This window comes from Cherax quadricarinatus, chromosome 35, assembly GCF_038502225.1.
Source record: "Cherax quadricarinatus isolate ZL_2023a chromosome 35, ASM3850222v1, whole genome shotgun sequence".
NCBI classification, from domain to species: Eukaryota; Metazoa; Arthropoda; class Malacostraca; order Decapoda; family Parastacidae; genus Cherax; species Cherax quadricarinatus.
In genome coordinates, this window is record NC_091326.1 from 21,268,628 (window position 1) to 21,296,303 (window position 27,676).

The window sequence follows — 27,676 nt, forward strand, 5'->3', positions numbered from 1 at the left end:
TACGTTGGTTGCATCGCAAAGGCGCTGATGTTGCATCGCAAACACGTTCATGTTGCACCACAAACACGTTGATCTTGCACCACAAATACACGTTGATGGTGCACCACAAACGATGTTGCACCACAAGCATACGTTGATGTAACACACATACGTTGATATTGCACCACAAACATGCGTTGATAGTGTATCACAAACATACGTTGATGTTGCACCACTAAGACGTTGATATTGCATCACAAACACGCAACATTCACCTACGTGAATGTTGCGCCACAAACGTATGTGGATGTTATATCACATATTGCTGCATCACCCATGTACGTTGATATTGCACCACTCAGATTGATGCGCCACAAACACGTTGATATTGCACCAGAAATACGTTGATATTGCAACAAACATACGCTGATAGGGCACCACAAATATATGCTGATATTGCATCACAAACATTCGTTGATATTGCTCCACAAACATATGTTATTGCACCACAAACACGTTGATATTGCACAAACATGGGTTGATGTTGCACCACAAACACGTTGATATTGCACCAAAAACATGCGTTGATGTTGCAAAACAAACGTACGTTGATATTGTATCACAAACACGTTGATATTGCACCGCAAACATACGTTGATGCACCACAAACACACGATGTTGCACCACAAACACACGTTGATGTTGCACCACAAACACACGTTGATGTTGCACCATAAACACACGTTGATGTACCACACACGCTATTGCACCACAAGCATACGTTGATATTGCAACAGAAACACGTTGATATTGCGCAACAAACATGCGCTGATATTGCACCACAAACACGTTGATATTGCACCACAAACATATGTTGATATTGCACCACAAACATATGTTGATATTGCACCACAAACGTTGATGTTGCACCACAAATACGATGTTGCACCACAAACACACGATGTTGCACCACAAACACACGTTGATGTACCACAAACATACGTTGATGTTGCAAAACAAACATGCGTTGATATTGCACAACAAGCATGCGTTGATGTTGCACCACAAACACGATGTTGCACCACAAACACGATGTTGCACCACAAACACGATGTTGCACCTCAAACACACGGTGATGTACCACAAACATACGTTGATATGGCACCACAAGCATACATTGATATTGCAACACAAACACGTTGATATTGCACCGCAAACACGTTGATATTGCGACACAAACATACGTTGATATTGCACCACAAACATATGTTGATATTGCACCACAAACATGTTGATATTGCGCAACAAACATATGTTGATATTGCACCACAAACACGTTGATATTGCACCAAAAACATACGTTGATGTTGCAAAAGAAACATACGTTGATATTGCACAACATGCGTTGATGTTGCACCACAAACACGTTGATGTTGCACCACAAACACGTTGATGTTGCACCACAAACACGATGTTGCACCACAAACACACGATGTTGCAAAACAAACTTACGTTGATGCACCACAAACACACGATGTTGCACCGTAAACACGTTGATGTGGTAACACAATATATTGCATTACAAACACACGATGTTACACCATAAATACACGTTGATGTTGCACCCCAATACATTGATGTTGCACCACAAACACGATGTTGCACCACAATCACACGTTGATGTTGCAACACAAACATACGTTGATATTGCACCACAAACATACGTTGATATTGCACCACAAACATACGTTGATATTGCACCACAAACATACGTTGATATTACATCCCAAATATACGTTGATGTTGCACCACAAAGGCGTTGATATTGCATCACAAACGCAACATTCACCTACGTTAATGTTGCGCCACAAACATATGTGGATGTTATACCACATAATGTTGCATCACCCATGTACGTTGATATTGCACCACTCATATTGATGTTGCACCACAAACACGTTGATGTTGCACCACAAACATACGTTGATATTGCATCACAAACATACGTTGATGTTGTACCACAGACACGTTGATATTGCATCACAGACACGATGTTGCACCACAAAGACGTTGATATTGCATCACAAACACGCAACATTCATCTACGTGAAAGTTGCTCCCCAAACATATGCGGATGTTATACCACATAATGTTGCATCACTCATGTACATTGATATTGCACCACTCATATTGATATTGCACCAGAAAGACGATGTTGCACCACAAACACGTTGATATTGCACCAAAAACATACGTTGATGTTGCAAAACATACGTTGACATTGCACAACAAACATGCGTTGATGTTGCACCACAAACACGTTGATGTTGCACCACAAACACTTTCATGTTGCACCACAAACACGATGTTGCACCACACACGTTGCAAAACAAACACGTTGATGCACCACAAACACGATGTTGCACCGTAAACACGTTGATGTACCACAAACACTGTTGCATTACAAACACACGATGTTACACCATAAATACACGTTGATGTTGCACCCCGATACATTGATGTTGCACCACAAACACGATGTTGCACCACAAGCACACGTCGATGTTGCAACACAAACATACGTTGATATTGCACCACAAACACGTTGATGTTGCACCACAAACATACGTTGATATTGCATCACAAACATACGTTGATGTTGTACCACAAACACGTTGATATTGCATCACAGACACGATGTTGCACCATAAAGACGTTGATATTGCATCACAAACACGCAACATTCATCTACGTGAATGTTGCTCCCCAACATATGTGGATGTTATACCACATAATGTTGCATCACTCATGTACGTTGATATTGCACCACTCATATTGATATTGCACCACAAAGACATTGATATTGCATCACAAACATACGTTGATGTTGCACCACAAACACGTTGATATTGCAACACAAACATACGTTGATATCGCACCACAAACACGATATTGCACCACAAACCCGTTGATATTGCACCAAAAACATACGATGTTGAAAAAGCAAACATACGTTGATATCGCATAACATGTGTTGATATTGCACCACAAACACGTTGATATTGTACCAGAAACATATGTTGTTGCAAAACAAACATACGTTGATATTCCACCCCAAACATACGTTGATGTTGCACCACAAACATACGTTGATGTTGCACCACAAACATACGTTGATGTTGCACCACAAACATACGTTGATGTTGCACCACAAACATACGTTGATGTTGCACCACAAACATACGTTGATGTTGCGCCACAAACATACGTTGATGTTACATCACAAACATACGTTAATATTGTGCTACAAACGTACGCTGATATTGTGCCACAAACATACGTTGATATTTTACCACAAACGTTGATGCATCACTAGCATGCGTTACAGCACCCACATACCTTAATGTTGCACACCCCTCCCATACATACCTTGAAATATGTAGGTACGATATGAATTTATTTAAAAATTTTGTATATATAAATTTGCCAAAAATCGTAAATGCTTGCCATCTATCTCGATCCTTATAGTTATGAGCTCTTGTGGTGTTAAGTCTGCAGCCGATTCAAATTGAATGAATTTAGATTAAAAAAAAAAAGTTATTTGAGTAGAGCAAACTGCCGAGTAGCATGACTAAAGCGAGTACTTCAGACCGTTTTCAAAATATATTGGACAGGTACTTAAGTTTGAATGGCTGGGTGGGAGTAAAACCTGCCTAACATGTGCTAGTATTGGCCTATTGCAGTACTGTTCTTCATCTTGGTAAATGGAAAATATTCCAAAGCATAAATCACTAAATATCCAGGAAAAACTCCAGTGGACATAAATATGGATATATATGACAGGTGTGGAGCACCTGAGTGTCTACTGAAATGTTTCATATGAGCAGCAGTCAGGCTTCTTCATTCTAAAAGAGGCAGGCAGACGGAGACTTTTATAGTAAACTAGTGAAAGTGGAGAAATGCAACAACTGTAGATGTGATCACAAGTCGGTAGGTAGGGCCCTTTACTGGAAGTATGTCATGTCCATGAAGTAGGTCATGTCCATGAAGTAGGTCATGTCCATGAAGGTCATGTCCATGAACGTCATGTTCATGAAGAAGCGTGCTGCTCAGGCGAAATTTCTCAATAAAAATACTGGGCCAGGTGTTACCCTTGTGTCATATACATCAACTTAATACATTCCTATGATTAAAGATTACATGTGGGTAACTTGTATTTGCTTCGAGGGGGGTCACTGCCCCCCACGGACCGGTCCGAGACGTAGGCTTCTGGTAGATAAGACACATAGGCAACATTTAGGCAACTTTATTCCGAATAAAGTTGCCTAAATGTTGCCTGTGTGTCTTACCTACCAACCTGTCGGTATTGTATACCATTTGATATTCACGTAGGCTCCTGGCTGCTGGCCATATCGACTGCTCGATGGTATCTGCCGCTCACATAAAATTTGAAGAAAATCACAAAAAAATTTATTAAAATGTTAACAAAGAAATAAAAATCCATGGAATTTTCTCGGCTTTCTTGAACTGAGATTATACTTTAAAAATGGGAAATCCCATACTGTGATTCTGCGTAGTGGATGATTGTAGGTTGTGGGTGGGAGAATGTACATGTTGTGGGGTGGATCTTATTAAGTTATATTAGGCTAGGTTACTCTATGGTATATTAGAGCGAGGCTCGAAGACTTAAGTCTCGAGACACTCCCCAGATAGGGAGCCAAGGCCGGGTCACCACTACTTGGAAAAGACCCGGGCCGGGAGAATACCGGCGAATAAAAAAAAAAAAAAAAAAAAAATTGGTCACTTCATTGAGAACGGTAATGGATCGTGGTAGGCCGCTACTACCTGTGACCTGTTTCAATAGTTTTCCTACTCTCGCGTCATGTTGATTGCCTGGTCGACCAGGCTGTTGCTGTTGGCAGCTCTCCGTCACAACCATCACAGCCCTGCTGATCTGGCACTTGTAGGAGGCAGTAATCCAGTTTCTTCTTGAAAACTTTTACACTTGCTCCGAAAGGATTTTATTGAAGGCTTTTCGTAATTTTATTTCTCGGATATTTTTGCTGTTGATTTTTTTTATAATATTTTTAAGGATTTTTTTCTAATATTTTTAAGGATTTTTTTTCTGTAATACTTTTAAGTTATTTTTTCAGTAATATTTTTAGGGATTTTTTTCTGTAATATTTTTATGAGATTTTTTCTGTAATATTTTTAAGGGATTTTTTTCTGTAATATTGTTGAATGTTTTCTGAAATATTTTTCTTTTATTTTTCCCTAGATTTTCTGTTCTCATGTTGTTATTGGTGACTTTCAGTTCTGACTTGATTATCGGTGCTTGCATGTTCTCGGGGTTGATTGTTTAAACAAAAAGTTATTTTCTGTTAGTTTTCCGTTATGGTATGTGATTGTGTTTGTTTTAAACGCTCCTGTTTTGAGATGTAATGCATATTTATTTTGACTTGCCTATACTGGTGTAGAGGCGTTTGGTAACATAAGAACTTAAGCAACACCCACTGTATTACTTCTGCTGGCTCAGCTAGTGGCAGGTGCTACTAGCTAATTCATTTACATTTTTGTATAAAAAATTTTCTTGTTCAACTCTGCAACGTATTATTATTTGTTACTTAATTTTTCTTAAGCGATCCCCAACATTTGTTACATAACGTTCCCTTTAAACGTGCAACTACAGTTTTCAAAGCTAGGTTAAACTACATAAATCTCTAAGAACCCCTTTCAGGGCGTGCCTTGATGCATGTGAAGGGCTCTAGAGCTAAGGAATTTGAGCTTCCATTCCCTGCCTTGGATCAAACATGATTACCTTCCATTCCCCTTTCGGTTTTAAAGTTTTCCCATGAATGTAATATATAATCACAAATATAGAAACATTTAACCACAAAAAAAATGTGTGAAGGCATGTAACATTCAGGGTATTAGAAAATATTTCGCTACGAGTGGCCTCTTCACTCTCAATACCGAGTAAATAAAACAAAAAATTATATAGTGGACTGCAACATGAAACGATGGTTTGGTGGGGCAGTAAGTAGGCTTCACTGGATGGTCAGTCAAATATGAGCACCCATGTGTTAACTATGAGTTTGAAAACAGAAGCTCCCATATTTTTGTGAGAATGTGTCGGCAGTGTTAATTAAGTCAGTTCACGCATTTTCGCCTTCGTTGGCTATTTTCAAGGCTGGCTTATCTGGCCTCGTTCAGTTTTATCAGGTGACTTACAACTGCCCGGGTTGCACACGGGCGTTATATCGATCATCTCGGCTGCAGGCTTGTATGTGCTCTGTTTTCTAACTCTTATTTCCAACGATCTAGCAGTTTTCCTACATGGTATAATGTTTTCTCCTGCTTTGGTATAGGTATGCGTTTATAAATAACAAAAAAAGGCACAATACCGTGACTGGAACGATACACAAATAACCCGCACATAAAAGAGAGAAGCTTACGACGACGTTTCGGTCCGACTTGGACCATTTACGAAGTCACACCACTGCTCCACTTCTGGTTAGTGTGACTTCGTAAATGGTCCAAGTCTGACCGAAACGTCCTCGTAAGCTTCTCTCTTTTATGTGCGGGTTATTTGTGTATGCGTTTACTGAATGTAAGTAGAACTTGCAAGATTTACCTGTCATGCATGTTCCTGGGACAAAGACAATATGAGCAATCCTTCCATTTCACATATTCGAGAGGACGGTAATGCCTCTCTAGATGGTAGCTGTCTACCAATCTGCTACGACTTTGGTGGCTATTATGTGTTTATTGTCAAGTAGGTTAGCCATGTTAGATATCACTTTGTCAGCCGGCAAAACGATGAATCTGGCACCTACTGTTCTATTTGTCAACGCGATGACTGACCAATCTCGATAAATCTGCACGTGTATAGTTCGTGCCCAAGTTGGTTGCTCTAACTTTACCAAAGTATTTGCATTGATGAGTAAACCCAGTGACTGCTGCCGTGTGCCAGCAGCCACCCTACCTTTACCGTTTTGCCACGGCTGTTGTGTTATGTATTATAAATGGTATATAAAACCGACAAGTTGATAAATAAGACATGTGCAGCACCAAATTATTTTAATTGACGAGACGTTTCGCCATTTCAGCAGGCTTACCAGTCTATTACAGAGGTGATTACAATACTTTAAACAGAAGTGGAGGTAAATTTGAGGAAATCAGTTCCCCAATTTGATATAGAAGATGGTCAGTCTGTTAGTCTAAAACAGTGGGATACCTCTAACGGTGAGGGGGGAGTATATGACTGCACGTGAGATATAAGCTAATACTGCCGGAGGTCGTATCCTGGGAAGAATACGAAAGTGCAAGAAAATTCCAGGCTTGATGGATGTATTCAAGTATTGTATATAAGGTGCAAGTGCAGTGTGCTGTATAATTGATAAAATGCGCTCGACAAGAAACCACTAATATATATTATATATATATATATATATATATATATATATATATATATATATATATATATATATATATATATATATATATATATATATATATATATATATATATATATATATAATACCCTTATCAGATCGTTTACCCCGGCGAATAAACTAACAGGAATGGTGACCTACAAATGTCAGGATTATTTGTCCCTCAAGAAGATTATCCTCACCCAGAGATAGCATATCTCAACTCCAGATAAGCTGCTCCATTCCGAAATAGGACAGATTCCATAAACATCAACTAAGCACTGCCCTCACATTAATTAAAGCCGTCTTTCGATCTTCATTTGACCACTTCAGAATAGTAATTTTTCTTGTATCTGCCGAAGATCACAAACTGAGGTAGAAATATACAACGATTTTTGTGCCTTTGTGGGTTAACCTAAATTTTGTTGTAAGTGTCCGTTACACATTGATACCCCACTGTGTAAAATTTTAATTTACCAAATTTTAATATTTTTTAGGGCTCTATCTTAGTTAAATGTTTATAGGTTCCACTTACAAACCTCCATCACATCCACCACATACTTTACATCTTCTAAGAGTGTGTAATAATAATATATACAGACCAAAACTGCTCTTAATAATCTAAATGTAGTCATACCATCGATGATTGGAGTTGTTACATAAGCTTGGCTTTTGTGTTACTTCAGCCATCAAAGAAAATAACCTAAATATGGGTCTTTTTTACGTGATAATCTGTTGAGTGGTGGTGTCGACTGTAGAGCAGAGGTACGGCAAGAAGCGACATCTGGCACGCACTGCATGAATGCAGGGTTTACTAACCTTTAGCCAGGGCTCTGAGGGGCCATAGCAAGGCGACCGTTGGTTTGCCACCCAAACTCATTGGTCAGATTTGTATCACTCGTTTAGGGCTTCCCTGAAAAAAAAATAATAATATAAATCGAAGCAGTTAGTTACCCTTGTTTTGAACGATTTATAAACCCAAAACATGGTTTATTCGTGTTGTGACCCACATCTCGTTCACAATTCGACGCTGTTTTTTATCGGCTACCTCGTTGCCCCGCATATTCCGGAGGATATTTTTTTTAATTGTCTGCTTGTGGCCTTTGGATCGACTCTGAATGCCTTCCGTTCTTCCAAGAGCTGTATAACCCCTACCGGTTTAGCGCTTCCCCATGAATGTAATGGTACTTATATGGGGTTAATTACTTTTTTTAAGTTTATATAACAAAACCTATCCTAACCGAACGGGACGTGCCAGCCGAGTGTCAAATTCACGGGTTTTAGTGTGTGTAAATGGTCCAAGTCGGACCGAAACGTCGTCGTAAGCTCCTCTCTCTCCTATGTGTGGGTTATTTGTGTATTGTTCTAGTCACGGTGTTGTGCCTTTTTGTTATTTACGGGCTTAAGTTATTCTACTTTGGGAACTGGATAAAATCGACAAGCTGATAGAATTGAAAAAAAACTTGGTATACAAGCGAAACGTTGTCTCAGAAAAGTTTTCATTTTATCATGTCTAAAGTGGTTCACGTTGATGTAAATAAAAGGAAGGGGATGGGATAATGCAGTTCGTCCGAGAAAACTTTAAATACGTATTAAAAAAAGTTATAAGCTTTAGTTGAATAAACGAACAGAAACTTTTGGTAGAAATTTTAGACGGGCATTTCAAGATAATTTTAGGTGTTATACAGACCCCCGACCTTAGAAAGCCAAGTTAGATTACTCTGGGGTGAAATTGTTGTGGTTTTGAGGAACATTAAATTTCAGCCAAGTATTAGTACTCTTATGGAAATTTCAAGTCCATCGATTTCCTGGAGATTATCCAGGATTTTATGAAACAGTTTGTTAAGGAACCAACTCAATGTAATAAATACACTGCTCTGCCTAGTTATGGCAAACTGATGAGCAGAAGACTCGAACATCTAATAGAGCAGGAGATGAATTTGTCGTCGCATAACGTGATCATGAAACTAATAGAGGAAACGTGTTACTTTTTAAGTTAGCTATATCGTGTCGGGTCGTCACACAGGAAGACATGACATCCTAATAATCAGTAATTCAAGGGGAAATGAAAATTTCCAGTCAGTTACAAGAGACATGGTCATCAAACAATTTAATAAATTAAAGCAGTCCCCGGGCCCCGACGAATTGCTTTCAAGGGTTCTTAAAGAATGCAAGATTTAACTTGGTAAACTGCTGACTAATCTGTTCAATATATCACTAGAAATGGGTGTTGTACTGGAGATTTGGAAGATGAAAAATGTGATTTCTATTTGCAAAATAGGAAATGAATATCTACCATCAAATTACTGACCACTAAGCCTGACCTCAATAGTAAGCAGATCATTAGAATTAATAGTAGTCAATATAGCAATTAGAAGCCACTCTGAGCATAATTTTATTGAGTCACAACACAATTTACTAGGGGTCGTTCTTGCCTAACAAATTTACTTCCTTCGAACATGCATGCCTTTCATTCCCCCCGGCACCATGATACTTACGGGTTTAGCGCTTCCCATGAATATATAATATAATATTCAGTAAGGGTTCTGAGACTGAATCATAGTAAAGGATATGTTGTTTATTTGAATTCCAGTAAGGCTTTCGACTGAGTCACATAAAAGACTGATAAAGTAGATCGAGGCGTAGTTCTGATAGCAAAGAGCATGCATACATAAATAACAAAAAAAGGTACAATACCGTGACAGGAACGATACACAAATAACCCGCATATAAAAAAGAGAAGCTTACGACGACGTTTCGGTCCGACTTGGACCATTTATAATGTAAATGGTCTTAGTCGGACCGAAACGTCGTCGTAAGCTTCTCTCTTTTTTATATGCGGGTTATTTGTGTAGCATGCATACATAAATGGTGTGATATCAAAATGGGGACTGGTTATGAGTGATATTACACAGGGATCAATTTTGGGCTGCCAGTTGCTCATTATCTGCATTGAAATGAAATGGCAATATTGCCGACCTATATAGCAATAAGACATTATTTGCAGACAAAATAAGTTATTTTGAAGACATTTTTGCCCATACACAGCCCTTGTGGTTTAGCGCTTCTTTTTTTGATAATAGTAATAACAGTAATAATAATAATAATAATTTTCCCATACAAGAGCTTTTATCAAGGCAAGACATGACACAAGTAACATGACAATATTTACAAGTAAAGGTGAATTGAAGGTAAGCATAGTCAAGTAATGAATGACGGAGTAGTAATGTCAAATTGCTGAGTGACTTGCTTTGTTTTTGAAGATTTTTTTTTTCAGAAGTTATGCTTGAGGTTTTGTAATGTTAAATACTCCTTGGTTCTATTTGATGGTATTGGAAATTTTGTGTATGTGCAACCTCTAACACCGTCTTGTCTTATTTTCATTAATAATCATTTCAGCCTATGGTCCATTATTATTATTATCAAAAAAGAAGCGCTAAGCCACAAGGAGCCTATGGTCCAGTTCATTAGATGTGAGTTTTTCCCAATGACGCAGTCTTATTTTCATTAATAATCATTTCAGCCTATGGTCCAGTTCATTAGATGTGAGTTTTTCCCAATGACGCAAGCTGGACTGGGCAGTCTGAAACAATCAGTAAAGAAAAGATAGTCTTGTATATTTCGCCTTAAAGCCTGGGAAGGATAAAGGGAAGCTCTGGTTTGGCAGTAACACAGAAGTGAAATAACCTGTTTAACAGTGTAATGAAATCTTATAATTTTGGTATCTTAAAATGGCTGGGATCGATACACAAATGAGAATGGTTGGATACCCGAGCGCAAAAGTGTAATAAACACTTGATTTGCACAAATTAACTCACGTGAAGCCAAAATAGAAAACGAGTAATGTGTGTTTCAGTCTCGCACGAACCAAGACTCACCGGAAGTGATAGCAGTACAGATTTAAATGTTTCCGCTACCCTCAGCCATCTTGTCAAACCGACTGCAACCTTTTTTTTTTACTTAATTTTTGTTAAATATACGTTTAAGTAGGTTTATGTAACCTAACCCACCCTAGGTTGTATTGTATCACCATGAGTGATGCTGGTGCAGATTTGAACGTTTTCTGGTGTTGTTCAACCACCGTGTTCCCAGACGTGCTGACTTTTTTTTTCTTATTTATAAGAACATAAGAACATAAGAACGAAGGAACACTGCAGAAGGCCTACTGGCCCATGCGAGGCAGGTCCAAGTCTCCTACCGGCTTAAGCCAATGCACCCAACCTAGTCAGGTCAGGTCACATTGACTTAAGGGAGGAACAAGGCAACCGACCTGGTAGCACAAGCTATCAGGTCTAACTCACACCCACCCACATCCACTCATGTATTTATCCAACCTATTTTTAAAGCTACACAACGTTCTGGCCTCTATAACGGTACTTGGGAGTTTGTTCCACTCATCCACAACTCTATTACCAAACCAGTACTTTCCTATATCCTTCCTGAATCTGAATTTTTCCAACTTAAAACCATTGCTGCGAGTCCTGTCTAGGCTAGATATTTTCAGCACACTATTTACATCCCCTTTATTTATTCCTGTCTTCCATTTATACACCTCAATCATATCCCCCCTAATTCTACGTCTTTCTAGAGAGTGCAGATTCAGGGCCCTTAGTCTATCCTCATAGGGAAGGTTTCTGATACATGGGATCAACTTTGTCATCCTCCTTTGTACATTTTCCAGAGAATTTATATCCATTCTGTAATAAGGTGACCAAAACTGTGCAGCATAATCTAAATGAGGCCTAACCAAGGATGTATAGAGTTGAAGAACAACCTGAGGACTCCTATTATTTATGCTTCTTGATATGAAGCCAAGGATTCTATTAGCTTTATTGCGAACACTTATGCACTGTTGTCTTGGTTTCAGATTACTGCTAACCAGAACTCCTAAATCTTTTTCGCAATCCGTAATATTAAGATCTACATTATTTAGTTTATATGTGGCATGGTTATTGTCCTGTCCAACATTTAGAACTTTGCATTTGTCTATATTAAACTGCATCTGCCACTTCTCCGACCACTGCATCAGTCTATTCAAATCTTCCTGGAGTGCTCGAATGTCCTCGTCAGAATGAATTCGACGGCCTATTTTGGTGTCATCGGCAAACTTGCCGATGTCGCTCTTTATGCCCTCATCTATGTCGTTTATGTAGATTGTGAACAGCAGGGGGCCCAACACTGACCCCTGTGGAACACCGCTCGTGACACTTCCCCACTCTGATTTCTCCCCATTTATGCAAACTCTCTGCTGCCTATTTGTCAACCATGCCTCTATCCAGGAAAAAATTTCTCCTCCTATTCCATGTGCTTTAATTTTCCTCAATAGTCTCTGATGTGGGACCCTGTCAAAAGCCTTACTGAAGTCCATATACACAATATCATATTCATTACCATGATCTACCTCCTCAAATACCTTAGTGAAAAAAGTTAATAAATTCGTAAGGCAGGAACGCCCCTTTGTAAAACCATGCTGAGATTCGTTGATTAATTTATGCTTTTCAAGGTGGCTACGAACTGCCTCGGCAATTATTGATTCCATAAATTTTCCCACTATGGAGGTTAGGCTTATTGGTCTATAGTTCGAAGCTAAGGACCTGTCACCTGTTTTGAAAATAGGTATCACATTTGCCATTTTCCACTTATCTGGCACCATGCCAGTTTGTAGTGATATGTTGAAAAGATTAGCCAAAGGTGTGCTAAGCTCCTCTTTACATTCCTTTAGAACCCTTGCATACAGTTCATCAGGGCCTGGGGATTTGTTAGGTTTTAATTTATCTATTTGCCTAAGGACCATGTCACTTGTGACCCTAATAGTACACAGTTTATTATCGTCCTGTTCTACATAATTTATCATTACTGGAATATCGCTGGTATCCTCCTGTGTAAAAACTGAGAGGAAGTATGTGTTAAAAATTCTACACATTTCCTTATCACTGTCAGTGAGCTGACCCGAGGAACTTTTGAGTGGGCCTATCTTGTCCCTGATCTTACTTCTGTATACCTGAAAGAATCCTTTTGGGTTAGTCTTCGATTCTCTTGCAACTTTAACCTCATAATCTCTTTTTGCTTTTCTAATTCCCTTTTTTATTTCTCTCTTTAACTGAATATATCGATTTCTCAATTGCCCCTCTCCTCTTTTGATTTGCCTATATATGCCTCTCTTTTGACCAATCAGATATTTTAATCTATTGTTCATCCATTTAGGATCATTTTTGTTTGATCTGATTTCCCTATTTGGAACATAATTTGACTGAGCAGCTAGAACTATGCCCTGGAAAGCATCATATCGGCAACCATCACCACCTACCTGACCCTTAGTCAGGTCATTCCAGTTCAGCCCACCTAAGTAATTTTTCAGTCCTATGAAATCAGCCAAGCGAAAGTCAGGGACGGAGACTTGATTGCCATTATTAGGGGAATTCCATGATATATTAAAACTGAGTGATTTGTGATCACTTTCCCCAAGCTCATCATTAACCTCAAGATTATTAATTAGTGTTTCCCTACTGGCAAGAACCAAGTCAAGGAGGTTATTTCCCCTAGTTGGCTCTGTCACAAACTGTTTTAAAAAACAATCCTGGATCGTATCAAGAAAGTCACCTGACTCTAAATTTCCTGTCAAATTGCTCCAGTCAATCTGTCTATAGTTGAAATCTCCCATTAGCACAACATTTTCGTATGTAGATGCCTTACGAATTTCGTCCCATAGAAGTTTACTGCACTCCCTATCAAGATTTGGGGCCCTGTAAATCACACCCAAAATTAGTTTTTCTCGGCCCTCGAGAAGCTGTAACCAAACAGATTCAGTGGCTGACGCTTCTAATTTAATATCTTGTCTAACACAACAATTTAAATTGTCTCTGACATACATCGCTACTCCACCACCTTTCCTGTTGACCCTGTCAGTGTGGAATAATTTATAGCCTTGTATGTGACATTCAGAGGGGTAAACATGAATTTCTAGAGGTTTATAATATAAATTGCACTGACCAAATTTAACTTTAAGTTGTATTTATAAGTTTACATTATTATTGTTATCAATTTCACGAAGAGCCTAGGGAAATGGGAGGCAATCGGGTTGGATTCAAGGAGGTGGAGGTTAGTTTCAGTTCCTTCGATTAAGAGCCCTTTCCCGGCATCAAAGAGTCTCTATTGAGAAGTATTTACAGAGAACATTAAGATTAAAATTGAGGTTTGAACTGAAGGTCTCAGTGAGGCTCGTCAATTTTATTGCTTTCAACGCGAATTCGTTCGTGCCGTGGTTGGTATGAGTAAGACCCGCCTAGTATGGGCCAATAGACCTACTGCGGTACTCATTATTATGTTCTAATTATGTTAAAAGCAAAATTGATAGAATCGTGATGGAATCTTGCATAATATATGGGATTCAAGAAGTAAATCTATTTGAGAGGTACTTGACCAGGGACCATACCCAAGTAACTATCGGAGCCGGGATCTTTCCCTTTTGCATTTGTATGGTTTTATCCTTCTGTAATTTATCTTATCATTTTAGTTTTTGTCCTGTATTCATTCGTTTCCTTTTTCTTCTTGTATTGGGGAATATTTCATATATTAGGCATGCCGCGCGGAGGGGTATCACTTTCGTGTGCTTAAACTTGCTTGTTTGTAGAGCTGCAGTAGCTCTTGAGCTCTGTCTTCTAGGCTCCCATTTATATTATATATATCTGCTTATGTTGATGGCTTCCTAACAGAGTTCTAATCTGCATTTTAATTCGATATCCTCCGAAAGAGAATAGAAAACCTATAATGTTTGTCCGAGTTCATTTTCTTAGTAGAAGGTTTTTGTCCATAACTCGAGAACGATGTAGTATTCGACTGACTGAAAATTTTCATCGCTATTGTACCATAACTAGAGGAAGATTCAACATTGGTGTAACGTACTCAGAAGATTGGGATTGTTATTGCATCCTATGTGTTATTTTTTTTTTTAACTATGTGCTATATTTTTCTGTTAAATAACTTAAGAGACTGCCTCTTCTGAACAGCTTAAAATTTTTAAACACATCTAGTTCAAAGCAAGATTCCAGGGAGTTTTAGGTTGTGTACGTTCCAATTTGCTCATTTCCTAACATAATTACGAACACGAGAACTTGTTTTCTGTGCAATAACAGGAGAGTAGCTGCTCTTCTGATAGGCTTCGAACTTTCAGTGCTAGTCTGTTTTCCTCGAAGGAAGGTTCATATTGTTACTGAACGTTGTAAGACCCAGTTTTGCCAATTTATTAATCGAATTAGGATATTGGTTTCCATAAAATAGCTAGAAAATGTCACTTTATTTTGATCGGCTTCAAACTTTCAGTATTGGAGTGCCTTGCTTAATGAAAAGTGGATTGGTTTCGATTATAGGTTTTATTTTGCAAATTTTATTATAAAAAGATATTGTTTTGGGGTTATTACTTAAGAATGCCTTATTTTATAGGCTTCAGACTTTCAATACTGGTGGTGTGCCTCAGATTCCGGAAGGTCTAAATTTTTAGTAAGCTTTGTTCACTCCAATTTGCCATTTTTTAAATGGATTATCAAGCTGAAAAATTATCCTGCTTTAACTTGACTCACGAAATCGTAATGACACGATTGCAAACAAACCATACCACAGCACAGGTAGGAGTCGAACACACACACACAGCCAGTCCTAAACTTGCTTGGCCAGTGCTTTAAACACTGCACCACGCTGACCTATTATTGATTTGTTGTTTATAGTCGTGCAATTACAATTTAGCGAGTCATTGATAACTTTGAAGGGACTTGAGTTCGAATTTGCTCCAGCCATGATGTTGGATTCGTCTGTAACTGAACGGCATTGTAATCAGTGGGGCCCATAACCTTTCCAAAATATAGAATTATTATTTTTACATTCATTGTGGAGCGCTTAACGTGTAGGGGTCATACAGCGCCTAGGGGAATGGAAAACATTTAGGCTCGATTAAAAGAACTGGAGGACAGGTCCAATTCCTTTGATCAAGAGCCTCTCGCCAGTATCAAGAAACCTTGAATGTCCCGTTGTACATAAATATACATAACTGGTTCAATCCTGCATGTTCCACAAGTTGCATACGATTGTTACAATATTTTTTCCCCAATTCATTGTAGCCGTTGATGAGATAATTTCTGATATATGCAGCCACATTACATAGTTTTTTTTTTAATATGTTGTAGCATATCCCCCCGCATAGCAGAATAATGGGTGTCAGTTTCATTACAATCAGTTTATTGGATTCCGCGAGAACAGATTACCCCTGAAAACCAGTCAGAGGAACTATAAAAGCCGTAAAAAAAAAAAAATCGATAAACTCTACGGAATCGCCCACAAGGTTTCGACAGGTGATTCATCTTAATTTAGTTGGTACAGCAGCCAGAATTTCAGTCTGAACAAGTCAAATAAATTTATCTTTTCAGTATGTATGTGAAATTTCTTAAAGTATCGTGTTTCGTGGTCAGTGAAAATTAGCCATTAACTGAAAAAAAAGTATTAGCTTTTACTGATTAGTGTTTGACTGGGTTCATCTCTAACTCTTGGGTCTCTTGGCAGTGTTGATCTACAGCTCTTGAGCATCATTCAGGTGCTGATCTACTGTTCTTGGGTCATTTTATGGCGTTAAGTTACGGATACTAGGTTACTTGAGTGGTCATACAGGGCCAGGGAAAGGAGGGGGGGTTGTAAAGTCTCCCTTGACCTTCCGATCAGGGGGGGCGGATCTACTATGAAATTAATGAAGCTTAATAAGCTTCAGGGCCCCTAATCCCGTAGGAGCCCCAGAAGCGACTTTAGTCCACATTGCTTAAAATTTTTGGGGGTCTACTGTATGAAAAGGGGCCCCCCCCATAACAGCTCAAGCTTCAGGGCCCTAAAAATGTAGATCCGCCATTGCTTCCGATAGATTCCTTTCACTGAAACTCCACGTAATCTGATGGAATCTTGAGCAACATTTAATATACCTAATACACTGTAGAGTCACTCCATTAAACAGGAAGAATCACTCATTATTTTCAGGGAAATGATACTGGGGAAAATTATATGTACGGTACACCAATATTTGAGGGAATACCAGTATTTATTACACTGATAAAGAAGTAAGGGAATGTATGATTACGGGGTAAGGTGCCACTCAGAGTTGCTGAGAAGGGAGTAATATAACACTATTGGTAAACCATATTTTACTCTCCCACCCGAGGTAGCAAACCTAAACTAATCTAATTTGAATTACCTTAATCAAATCTAACTTAAAAGCTATGCTTTTAGTCAGATTAAGCAAACCGGGTATATACACAACCCTCAAATTGCCTTGCCAGCCTTCTTACCCTCTTCTAGTTGATCAAACAAACTGAATCAATTGACAGGAGTGGATGGACCTAGCTAAACTTGTGGCATCAGTGTGCAGGATACGCTTTTAGCCCTGATAAAGAGACCAGCTGAAACCTTGGCTAATAAACAATCTAATTAGGGCAGCCCCAGCGTGGAAAGACTTCTACAGCTGTGTTAGAGGGTGCAAGTTTCAAGAGAAACATCGCCTTGCTGCTGTGAGAGTACATCACTCGGATGACTTTAGTTTCCACTGTGATTGGCACATATCTTGACCCAAAGAGCCTTTGCAACGCAGTGGCTCTCCACCTTGCCCCTTTTCACACTGAGTCCAAGTGAATTTGCAGAAGAACGGTAGCAAATGGATATGGTCTGCATAGTATGAAGTGTGCCAGTTTTAAGGATGGCGTGTTAGACAATAAATTCGACAAGACCATTGAGTGAAGCCTTGTTACAGCCTAGTGTTCTAGTCACGAGAGAACCTGTCTAGTAATCCAGATACACAAGCTGGTGGTGGTGGTGTGGAACTATACTGGTGCATCAGCACTGGCCGACACCTACATCCTATTTAGTGTTGGTCGGCAGGATGGTGCTGTTGATCACAGGGAAAGAAACAAGCTGTTCGAACAAGTATAGGTAAGGACTTGGCCCACTGGGATCAGTGGGCCAAGTCCCTATACTTCGTCCCAATAGGATCAGAGATTGTTGGCCCTTGGGAAAAAGCCTGCCGTGGGTTTCCTTCAAGGCACATCAAAACCACCCGAGATCAAAGGGCTGCCAGCTTTCTCTTCCAGTGCCTCAGCGGGCCGTTCCAGAGGATATATATAAGTTAATATATACTTGGAGAGTGCTCCGAGGGTCAACGCTCTCGCGGCCCGGCCCTAGACTTGGCCCCTCGGGGGATGGTCAGATCCACCAGGCTGTGGGTGCTAGCCGCACGAAGTCCAGTATAAATACCACAGCCTCGCTGATTAGGGATTGATTTGAGAAACTTGTCCATTTCTTTCTTGAAGAGTTTGGGATCTGTTGGTAATCACCCTTGTGTAAAAAGAGAGGAAGCTGAACAGTCTTGGTCTCTGCACACTTGTTCAGTTTTACCTTAGTGTACTCATTGCACCCCTTCTTTACATTGGGGTATTTTTTACATGGGTAATAATTTGTGTGTGCAGACTTGGGACCAATCCTAGAATTTTCCACGTGCAGCTTATAATGTTTTTCGCCTGTGTTCCAAGGAGTATAGATGTAGGGACTTAAAACGGGCAGTGAAAATTTCCTGCACATTCTCCAGGTCTGCAATTTTGCCTGCCTTGAACGAAGCTGTTAAAGTATTATTAATTTTTGTACTGCCAGTGACAGCCACTGGCCGCCAGTATGCTCACATCGACAGTAGCTTAATTGTTTCCAGTGAGTTGAGCAGCCATGGTGGCACATCCCACGCTATCACACGTTACCCTTCCCTTTATGTAATTTGGTTATAATCATAGGTGCTTAATAATATGCAGATTTAGGGTAATAACATCACTAACTTAAATATGACATAATTTTTGTCGTCGTTTATATCTTTCAGAAATTATCATTGCCTGATCTCTAGGGAAAAGCATAAGGTCTAGCCAGCGACTGGTTGGATTATTGCCTATTTGTTACTAAAGTAACAGTTATGCTACTGGTTCTTGTACATTTTTTTTTTTTAAATTTCAGTGGTTGTAGCACTCGTTACTTTCCTTAATTTCTTATACACTACTCTCTGCAAGGGAAAAAATCAGTATTCCTTTGGCTCCATTTTCTTTCTTAATTTGCAACTATGGCCTTTTACGAAGGTGAATTTCGTGGACACGACCTGGGTTAGTAGGCGGGTCCTCGACAAATCATACATGTGCTCCTAGCAAACTAAGCCTGATAAACAAAGAATTGTGTAGTAGAATGTAACAAAATTTCTACCCAACTACGAACATAAATATTTCTCTAACACAGCCTACATTTCTTCTCATCAATTGACTGTTATTTCATATAATCAGTGATGTACCCAACAGCACTTTAAACATAGTATGTAGTAGCTGCTATATATCTTATACTAGAGCTCAGTGGTAGAGCGTTAGAATTGCACCCACAAAAACTCATTCTTTTCCTGTATGGGGCGAGACGTGTACTCACCTATTTGTGGCTGCAGAGATCGAGTCACATTCCCTGGCTCTACCAATTTTCAGTTCGTTTCTTGAACCCTGTCATATATATTCTTAAAGCTGTGTATAGATCCTGTTTCTAACACTTATGTGTAGGCCATTCTCTTCCTGACCATTCTGAGGCTAAAGAAGGTACATCCTGACATTCCTGTGACTTCTATGTTTTCAATTTCCAACTGCCCCGTGCACCTGCTCATGCCTCTCGAACAGCCAATTCCTGTCCAATCCATTAGTTTCTCTTGAGTATATTGTATGTCTTTATCATGTTCTTAGCCCTTGTCCTCAAATATCAGGTTTAGTTTCTCTAGTCTCCTCATAATTTATAGCCTCTTAGCTCTGACAAATCTTGTGCCAACTGCAGCTGTTGTGAATCACACCTGAAATAAATCACACTGTAATTGTTTATCCTGGGTTAAATAACCATTATGGGTTAGTTTTTCATGTATTAATTAACTTGTAGGGGGTCACATAGCACTTAGAGACTGGGAGGTAATCTGATTTCATGACAAAAAATCGTTTCTTGTGCAAATTGTTATTTTGAGAGATACTGTACTGTATTAGCAAAAATAACTATTCTGACTAGAATGCAGTACCTCTGACCCAGTCATTGGTTGGTATTGAGTTGCTAATATGCCAGGCAATTACAGGGAACATGGCTGTGTAGCAGTTTACGCTGATAAAATAATCCGAGACCATTTATTAGACTCGGCCGGTGTTTTCACAGCAGAGTTATATCCAATTCACATGGGAGTCATGCACATTGCATCACTGTCTGCCTCGACATACATAGTTGTTTCGGACCCTTGCAATGCCTTAGAGACTATTCAGAAATTTGTCTCCACATTCCCTTGTCCTTCGCAGTCATTTGTAGTTGTACTGCACGTTGATGCTTTGGTAACAAGCAAGCAGATTCAGCTGTTCACTACCTCCCAATTTCCCACAGGGGTGTTCCTTGCTCAGACTGTTTTTTCACTTCCTGTATCTGGACAGCTAATCAACTGCTGGGAACAACCTTGGCCAGTTGGTCCACTACAAATTTTCTGTCAAATCTTGTTTAGGCTTTTGACAGTCTTCCCACCGCTGCTGAGTTTGGGAGACTGCACTTTCTCATCTCCATGTCATTACACACCTCACTAATGAATATTTGATGGACAGCTCTGCAAGGCCTGTTGGGTTACACTGTTAGTTCACCATATCTCAGTGTCCAGCTTATCAACAGGCATGCATAATTCACTTCCATCATCTCTGCTGCTTCAACACACTAACTTTAATGACCTCCTTACTGAAAGTCCCACATTTGATGCAGACTGGCTTTTTAACAGAAACAAACTTGTTGCACCAACTGTGATTCTAATTTTCCACATACACTCTCCCCTACCTTCACTAACTCCTGCCCTTGCACACCCCTACTATTCACTACTTTCCCATGGCACATTCCTCCTTTCACACATCCCTGCCTACAGCATTGTATGACCCTTTCAGGTTTAGCATTTCATTTGATTATATAATTATTTTTGTTAGGTATTTTAGTTTGGGTTTTGTTAGGTTACATTTCTTACCATCTGCACAAGATAAGCCTACTTCTATGACAAAGCCCACTTAATATTGGACATTTTAAGAAATAAATTATTGATCAATATAGACAAGGACCTGATCTCAATAATTAACAAGGAAATAGCCATAAGGATATTGTTTTCATCAGTATTGAAGTTTATTTTAAATTCTGAACACTGTAGACTGATAGAGGTTGGAAGACAGCAGTCACCCAGGGAGGTACTACTGTCTTGTCATGCAAGTGTGAAATGGAAATGTGTTAAATGTTTTGCATTATAGTGTGATTTTTTTTCCTCTTGAGCATGTAAAATGGCAGAGTAACCTTACAATCTTTAATTTCTTAATAGTTGTTAAAATCCTTTAGTGTTTGGCCATTGACTTAATGGATATAGTTCTAATATGTTATATTTGGATGGGGCCCTTCTAGGGCCTTTTTACTCTTGTGACTTTTGCAGTAATTTTCATAGTCGCTTTTTATGAATTTTTGAAAGCTGGTCCAGTCATTATCCCTACCAACAAATGATTGGGAACCACTCTCTCCTAAGTTTAAAGCTACACTACTTCACATCTCAACTCCTCACTTCCCTTGGGAAGTAGATAGAGCTCTCTTAGTTGTTACTGGAGGATGATGGAAAGTTATCCTTTTGACTTGAGGCAGTGTCAACAATTCAAGCACCCTGTTTGCGGTCTGGAATCATCCGGATGTGGGCCTTGAATGAAGCCTTGGAATACAGTAACACAGTTTATTTTCTTTCCAGTTTAGGAGACCAGGTCACAGGGGTGATAATTCCCAGAACTACTAACAGATACAGTATAGCAAATAAGATATGGGCTGTCAGTCTTCACTCAACAGCAATACTCTTCAGGCATTCTCCACAGCTGAAGTACCATTAAATATTAAATCATACAAATAACCTTTCAGGTAATATTGCCCATATAACCTATGTAAAGTTTGATGTCCATGTAAAAACTAATGCCACAGACAGATTCAGAAATCTTGTTCCTGTGTACCTATGGACATTTGTAGCTTTTATATGTTTTGCCTACACATATAATATAGGAGTATCCAATAAACTATTTCCTTTAACAGGGTAAAAATTACAAAAAATGTGTGTACATATTAAGATCAGTCTATTCATGTTGTCTCCAACGATTTACATGTTTATTGTGTTTTCATGCAGTTATGAATATATTTGTCATTTCTGTCTACGGTATTTAACTTTGGCACATGCATGATATTTTTTTATCAGTACAGTGGACCCCCGGTTAACGATATTTTTTCACTCCAGAAGTATGTTCAGGTGCCAGTACTGACCGAATTTGTTCTCATAAGAAATATTGTGAAGTAGATTAGTCCATTTCAGACCCCCAAACATACACGTACAAACGCACTTACATAAATACACTTACATAATTGGTTGCATTCGGAGGTAATCGTTATGCGGGGGTCCACTGTACTATGCATGTTTTCTTAAAATTATATTATAATTCTTTTCTCAGCTTGAATGTTTTGTTTATCCTTCACAGCATAATGGAAGATTGTCAGCTTAATCCAATAGAAGAAGAAGAAGAAAAGGAAGAGGGAGAGCTAGAGGAAGGGGAGCTTGAGGATGATGAAGGTGGTGATGACCCCTCAAAGAGCCAACCCCTCTCCTCTCCTAAGGTGGCTCAGGAGGAGAAGAGAGGGGAAGAAACCAACACAAATGTTGAGGAGCAGCACCAGGAAGGTGCTCAAACTGGTAGTGGAGAGGCTGAGGTGAAAGAGGAGGGTAAAAAGGAGAAGAAAGAGGTAAGGCTCTTAATAGAGAAGTGTCAGTTAGGCGAGCAGGGGAGGGAGGGATCAAGAATTTTTTATAACAATGCATGTTATCATCTGTTATTAATTGTACAGATGACTACAAAAGATGAGTAGCATGGGTTTGAAGTCTAATAATGAAAAGCCACTGATTATGCAAAACATTTTGGACATATGTACTAGGATTTTATCTTGTAACTAATGTACTTTACAATGCATAATTAAAGTTTGAGTGCTTAAATACCAAGGTCATTACAGTGCCCTCTCAAGGCATCAAAGAGCAATGCCTGGAGAATCCACAGGATGTACATCCTGCTGTATAGTTCAGTCGTCTGTTAAAGGGTCATGTCTGTGTAAATCCTAATGCAGTACAGTGCTTGCATCACAGAGTTTACTCTGCCTCCAGAACATCACTGTCATACCTTTTCTGAAATTGCCATAATGTATGGTAAAGCAAATATATTTTTTTTTAATTCTCATTTATGAAGTTAGGTATAACAGACATAAGTTAGAGTTATGTATATAGGTATAACAGACATAAGTTAGAGTTATGTATAAGCATTTCTTAAGTTTTCTTCTTAGCATGCCTAATATATTATTACTCCAACAGAGTAAGGATGAAAAAAAGAGAAAACATAAGGAAGAGGATGAGGAAAGAGAAAAGAGGAAGAAGAAGAAGAAAAAGAAAAAACACATGAGTAGTGATGAGGAGGAAGAGGAGGTGTCACCATCTCAAAAGGTAAAGTTACTAAAGTTCTGTATTTCACTTCATCAGAAGTTCATTCATTTTATACTCTTTCAGTAATCATACCTTGGATTTAATTTTTTTAATCATATTGACCAATTCTTACCATTGTTGAAGAAAGAAACATTTACCATTGTTCTTTCAATGGCTATCTTGCTCAAGGTTCGTAAATTAAGTTGCGAGAATTGAACTGTCATAAGAAGCTGCTTTTTGTTAAAGATGGTGTAATGTCTCAATTTTTCAGAGTCTATAATAGAACATTATATATCTGAGACTGGTTTCAAGAGTTTTTCTACCCTTGATTGTCGAACATAAGAATGGAGGTACACTGCAGAAGGCCTACTGGCCCATACAAGGCCAGTAGGCCTTATTATCATTACATTCACAGAAAACACTAAATCTATAGGCTGCCTCCCACCAAGACAAGGTGACATAAAGGAGGAAACACACTCACCATCATTCATTCACTTATTTTCTTACCAGAAGTGTGCTGGCATCACATTTCAAATTACCCTCCGACTGCAACATCCCCACCCCTTCTTCAGAGTGAAGGTACTGCCTTTTCCATCTCCAGGACTCAAGTCTGACTAACCAGTGTCACTGAATTCATCCATAAAGGTTCCCTTGCTCACTCTCCAGCAGCAGTCATTAAAAACCACTTTTCTCAATCCACTCCTTTCTAAAATGCCTACACTAGCCTACTGAATGCTCAGGCCTCTAAAACTCAGTCTCTCTTACCTCATCCCTCCAACCATTCTTGGACAAGTTCTACCATTCCTACCTTGTACCCTGGATTTATACACTATCTTGTCTTCCGATACCTCCATCTCTCTAGATGACCAAACCGCCTCGACCCCTCCTTAGTCCTCTTGAGTTATTTCTCTGGTGATTCCACATCACCTTTTAATTTCTATGCTCCAAATCTCTGCATGATATTCAAACCATACATTGCTTCCAAACATGACATCTCCACTCCCTCGAGCTTCCTTCTTGATGCAACATTCACAACCCATGCCTCACACCCACATAAGTGTTAGTGTTTGTACCACTCTACTCTGGTACATTCTCTTGAAATTATGAAGTTATTATTGTTTTTTTTTTTTTTCCAACAAGTCGGCCGTCTCTCACCGAGGCAGGGTGACCCAAAAAAGAAAGAAAATCCCCAAAAAAGAAAATACTTTCATCATCATTCAACACTTTCACCACACTCACACATTATCACTGCTTTTGCAGAGGTGCTCAGAATACAACAGTTTAGAAGCATATACGCATAAAGATACACAACATATCCCTCCAAACTGCCAATATCCTAAACCTCTCCTTTAAAGTGCAGGCATTGTACTTCCCATTTCCAGGACTCAAGTCTGACTATACGAAAATAACCGGTTTCCCTGAATCCCTTCACTAAATATTACCCTGCTCACACTCCAACAGATCGTCAGGTCCCAAGTATCATTCGTCTCCATTCACTCCTATCTAACACGCTCATGCACGCTTGCTGGAAGTCCAAGCCCCTAGCCCACAAAACCTCCTTTACCCCCTCTTTCCAACCCTTTCGAGGACGACCCCTACCCCTCCTTCCTTCCCCTATAGATTTATATGCTTTCTATGTCATTCTACTTTGATCCATTCTCTCTAAATGACCAAACCACCTCAACAACCCCTCTTCTGCCCTCTGACTAATACTTTTATTAACTCCACACCTTCTCCTAATTTCCACACTCCGAATTTTCTGCATAATATTTACACCACACATTGCCCTTAGACAGGACATCTCCACTGCCTCCAACCATCTCCTCGCTGCTGCATTTACCACCCAAGCTTCACATCCATATAAGAGTGTTGGTACTACTATACTTTCATACATTCCCTTCTTTGCCTCCATAGATAACGTTTTTTGACTCCACATATACCTCAACGCACCACTCACCTTTTTTCCCTCATCAATTCTATGATTAACCTCATCCTTCATAAATCCATCCGCCGACACGTCAACTCCCAAGTATCTGAAAACATTCACTTCTTCCATACTCCTCCTCCCCAATTTGATATCCAATTTTTCTTTATCTAAATCATTTGATACCCTCATCACCTTACTCTTTTCTATGTTCACTTTCAACTTTCTACCTTCGCACACATTCTCAAACTCATCCACTAAACTTTGCAATTTTTCTTTAGAATCTCCCATAAGCACAGTATCATCAGCAAAACGTAACTGTATCAATTCCAATTTTGAATTTGATTCCCCATAATTTAATACCACCCCTCTCCCGAACACCCTAGCATTTACTTCTTTTACAACCCCATCTATAAATATATTAAACAACCATGGTGACATTACACATCCCTGTCTAAGACCTACTTTTACCAGGAAGTAGTCTCCCTCTCTTCTACACACCCTAACCTGAGACTCACTATCCTCATAAAACCTCTTTACAGCATTTAGTAACTTACCACCTATTCCATATACTTGCAACATCTGCCACATTGCTCCTCTATCCACTCTATCATATGCCTTTTCTAAATCCATAAATGCAATAAAAACTTCCCTACCTTTATCTAAATACTGTTCACATATATGTTCACATATAGGTAGTAGGTTGGTAGACAGCAAGCACCCAGGGAAGTACTACCGTCCTGCCAGATGACTGTGAAACAGAAACCTGTAACTGTTTTGCATGATGGTAGGATTGCTGGTTTCTTTTTCTGTCTCATAAACACGCTAGATAACAGGGATGTCTTGCTACTCCTACTTACACTTTGGTCACACTTGACAGACACGCACATGCATATATATATACATACATCTAGGTTTTTCTCCTTTTTCTAAATAGCTCTTGTTCTTCTGTATTTCTTTTATTGTCCATGGGGAAGTGGAAAAGAATCTTTCCTCCGTAAGCCATGCGTGTCGTATGAGGCGACTAAAATGCCGGGAGCAATGGGCTAGTAACCCCTTCTCCTGTAGACACTTACTAAAAAAGAGAAGAAGAAAAACTTTATAAAACTGGGATGCTTAAATGTGCGTGGATGTAGTGCGGATGACAAGAAACAGATGATTGCTGATGTTATGAATGAAAAGAAGTTGGATGTCCTGGCCCTAAGCGAAACAAAGCTGAATGGGGTAGGAGAGTTTCAGTGGGGGGAAATAAATGGGATTAAATCTGGAGTATCTGAGAGAGTTAGAGCAAAGGAAGGGGTAGCAGTAATGTTAAATGATAAGTTATGGAAGGAGAAAAGAGAATATGAATGTGTAAATTCAAGAATTATGTGGATTAAAGTAAAGGTTGGATGCGAGAAGTGGGTCATAATAAGCGTGTATGCACCTGGAGAAGAGAGGAATGCAGAGGAGAGAGAGAGATTTTGGGAGATGTTAAGTGAATGTATAGGAGCCTTTGAACCAAGTGAGAGAGTAATTGTGGTAGGGGACCTGAATGCTAAAGTAGGAGAAACTTTTAGAGAGGGTGTGGTAGGTAAGTTTGGGGTGCCAGGTGTAAATGATAATGGGAGCCCTTTGATTGAACTTTGTATAGAAAGGGGTTTAGTTATAGGTAATACATATTTTAAGAAAAAGAGGATAAATAAGTATACAAGGTATGATGTAGGGCGAAATGACAGTAGTTTGTTGGATTATGTATTAGTAGATAAAAGACTGTTGAGTAGACTTCAGGAT

The 27,676-nt window shown here is 39.2% G+C and overlaps 1 protein-coding gene across 3 annotated transcripts in view; it reads left to right on the top strand.

Moving 5' to 3' along the window:
- Positions 1–27,676, top strand: part of su(sable) (suppressor of sable) — a 109,718-nt gene that overhangs the window by 3,806 nt on the left and 78,236 nt on the right. For 2 of the 3 annotated variants that reach the window (XM_070091437.1, XM_070091439.1), the window contains exons 2-3: positions 22,994–23,255; positions 23,872–24,000. In XM_070091437.1, the coding sequence (XP_069947538.1) occupies positions 22,998–23,255; positions 23,872–24,000 (387 nt within the window). In that variant the 5' untranslated portion in view covers positions 22,994–22,997. Of the gene's footprint in view, positions 1–22,224; positions 22,389–22,993; positions 23,256–23,871; positions 24,001–27,676 lie in introns of all 3 variants that reach the window. The other variant, XM_070091438.1, reaches the window with a different exon arrangement.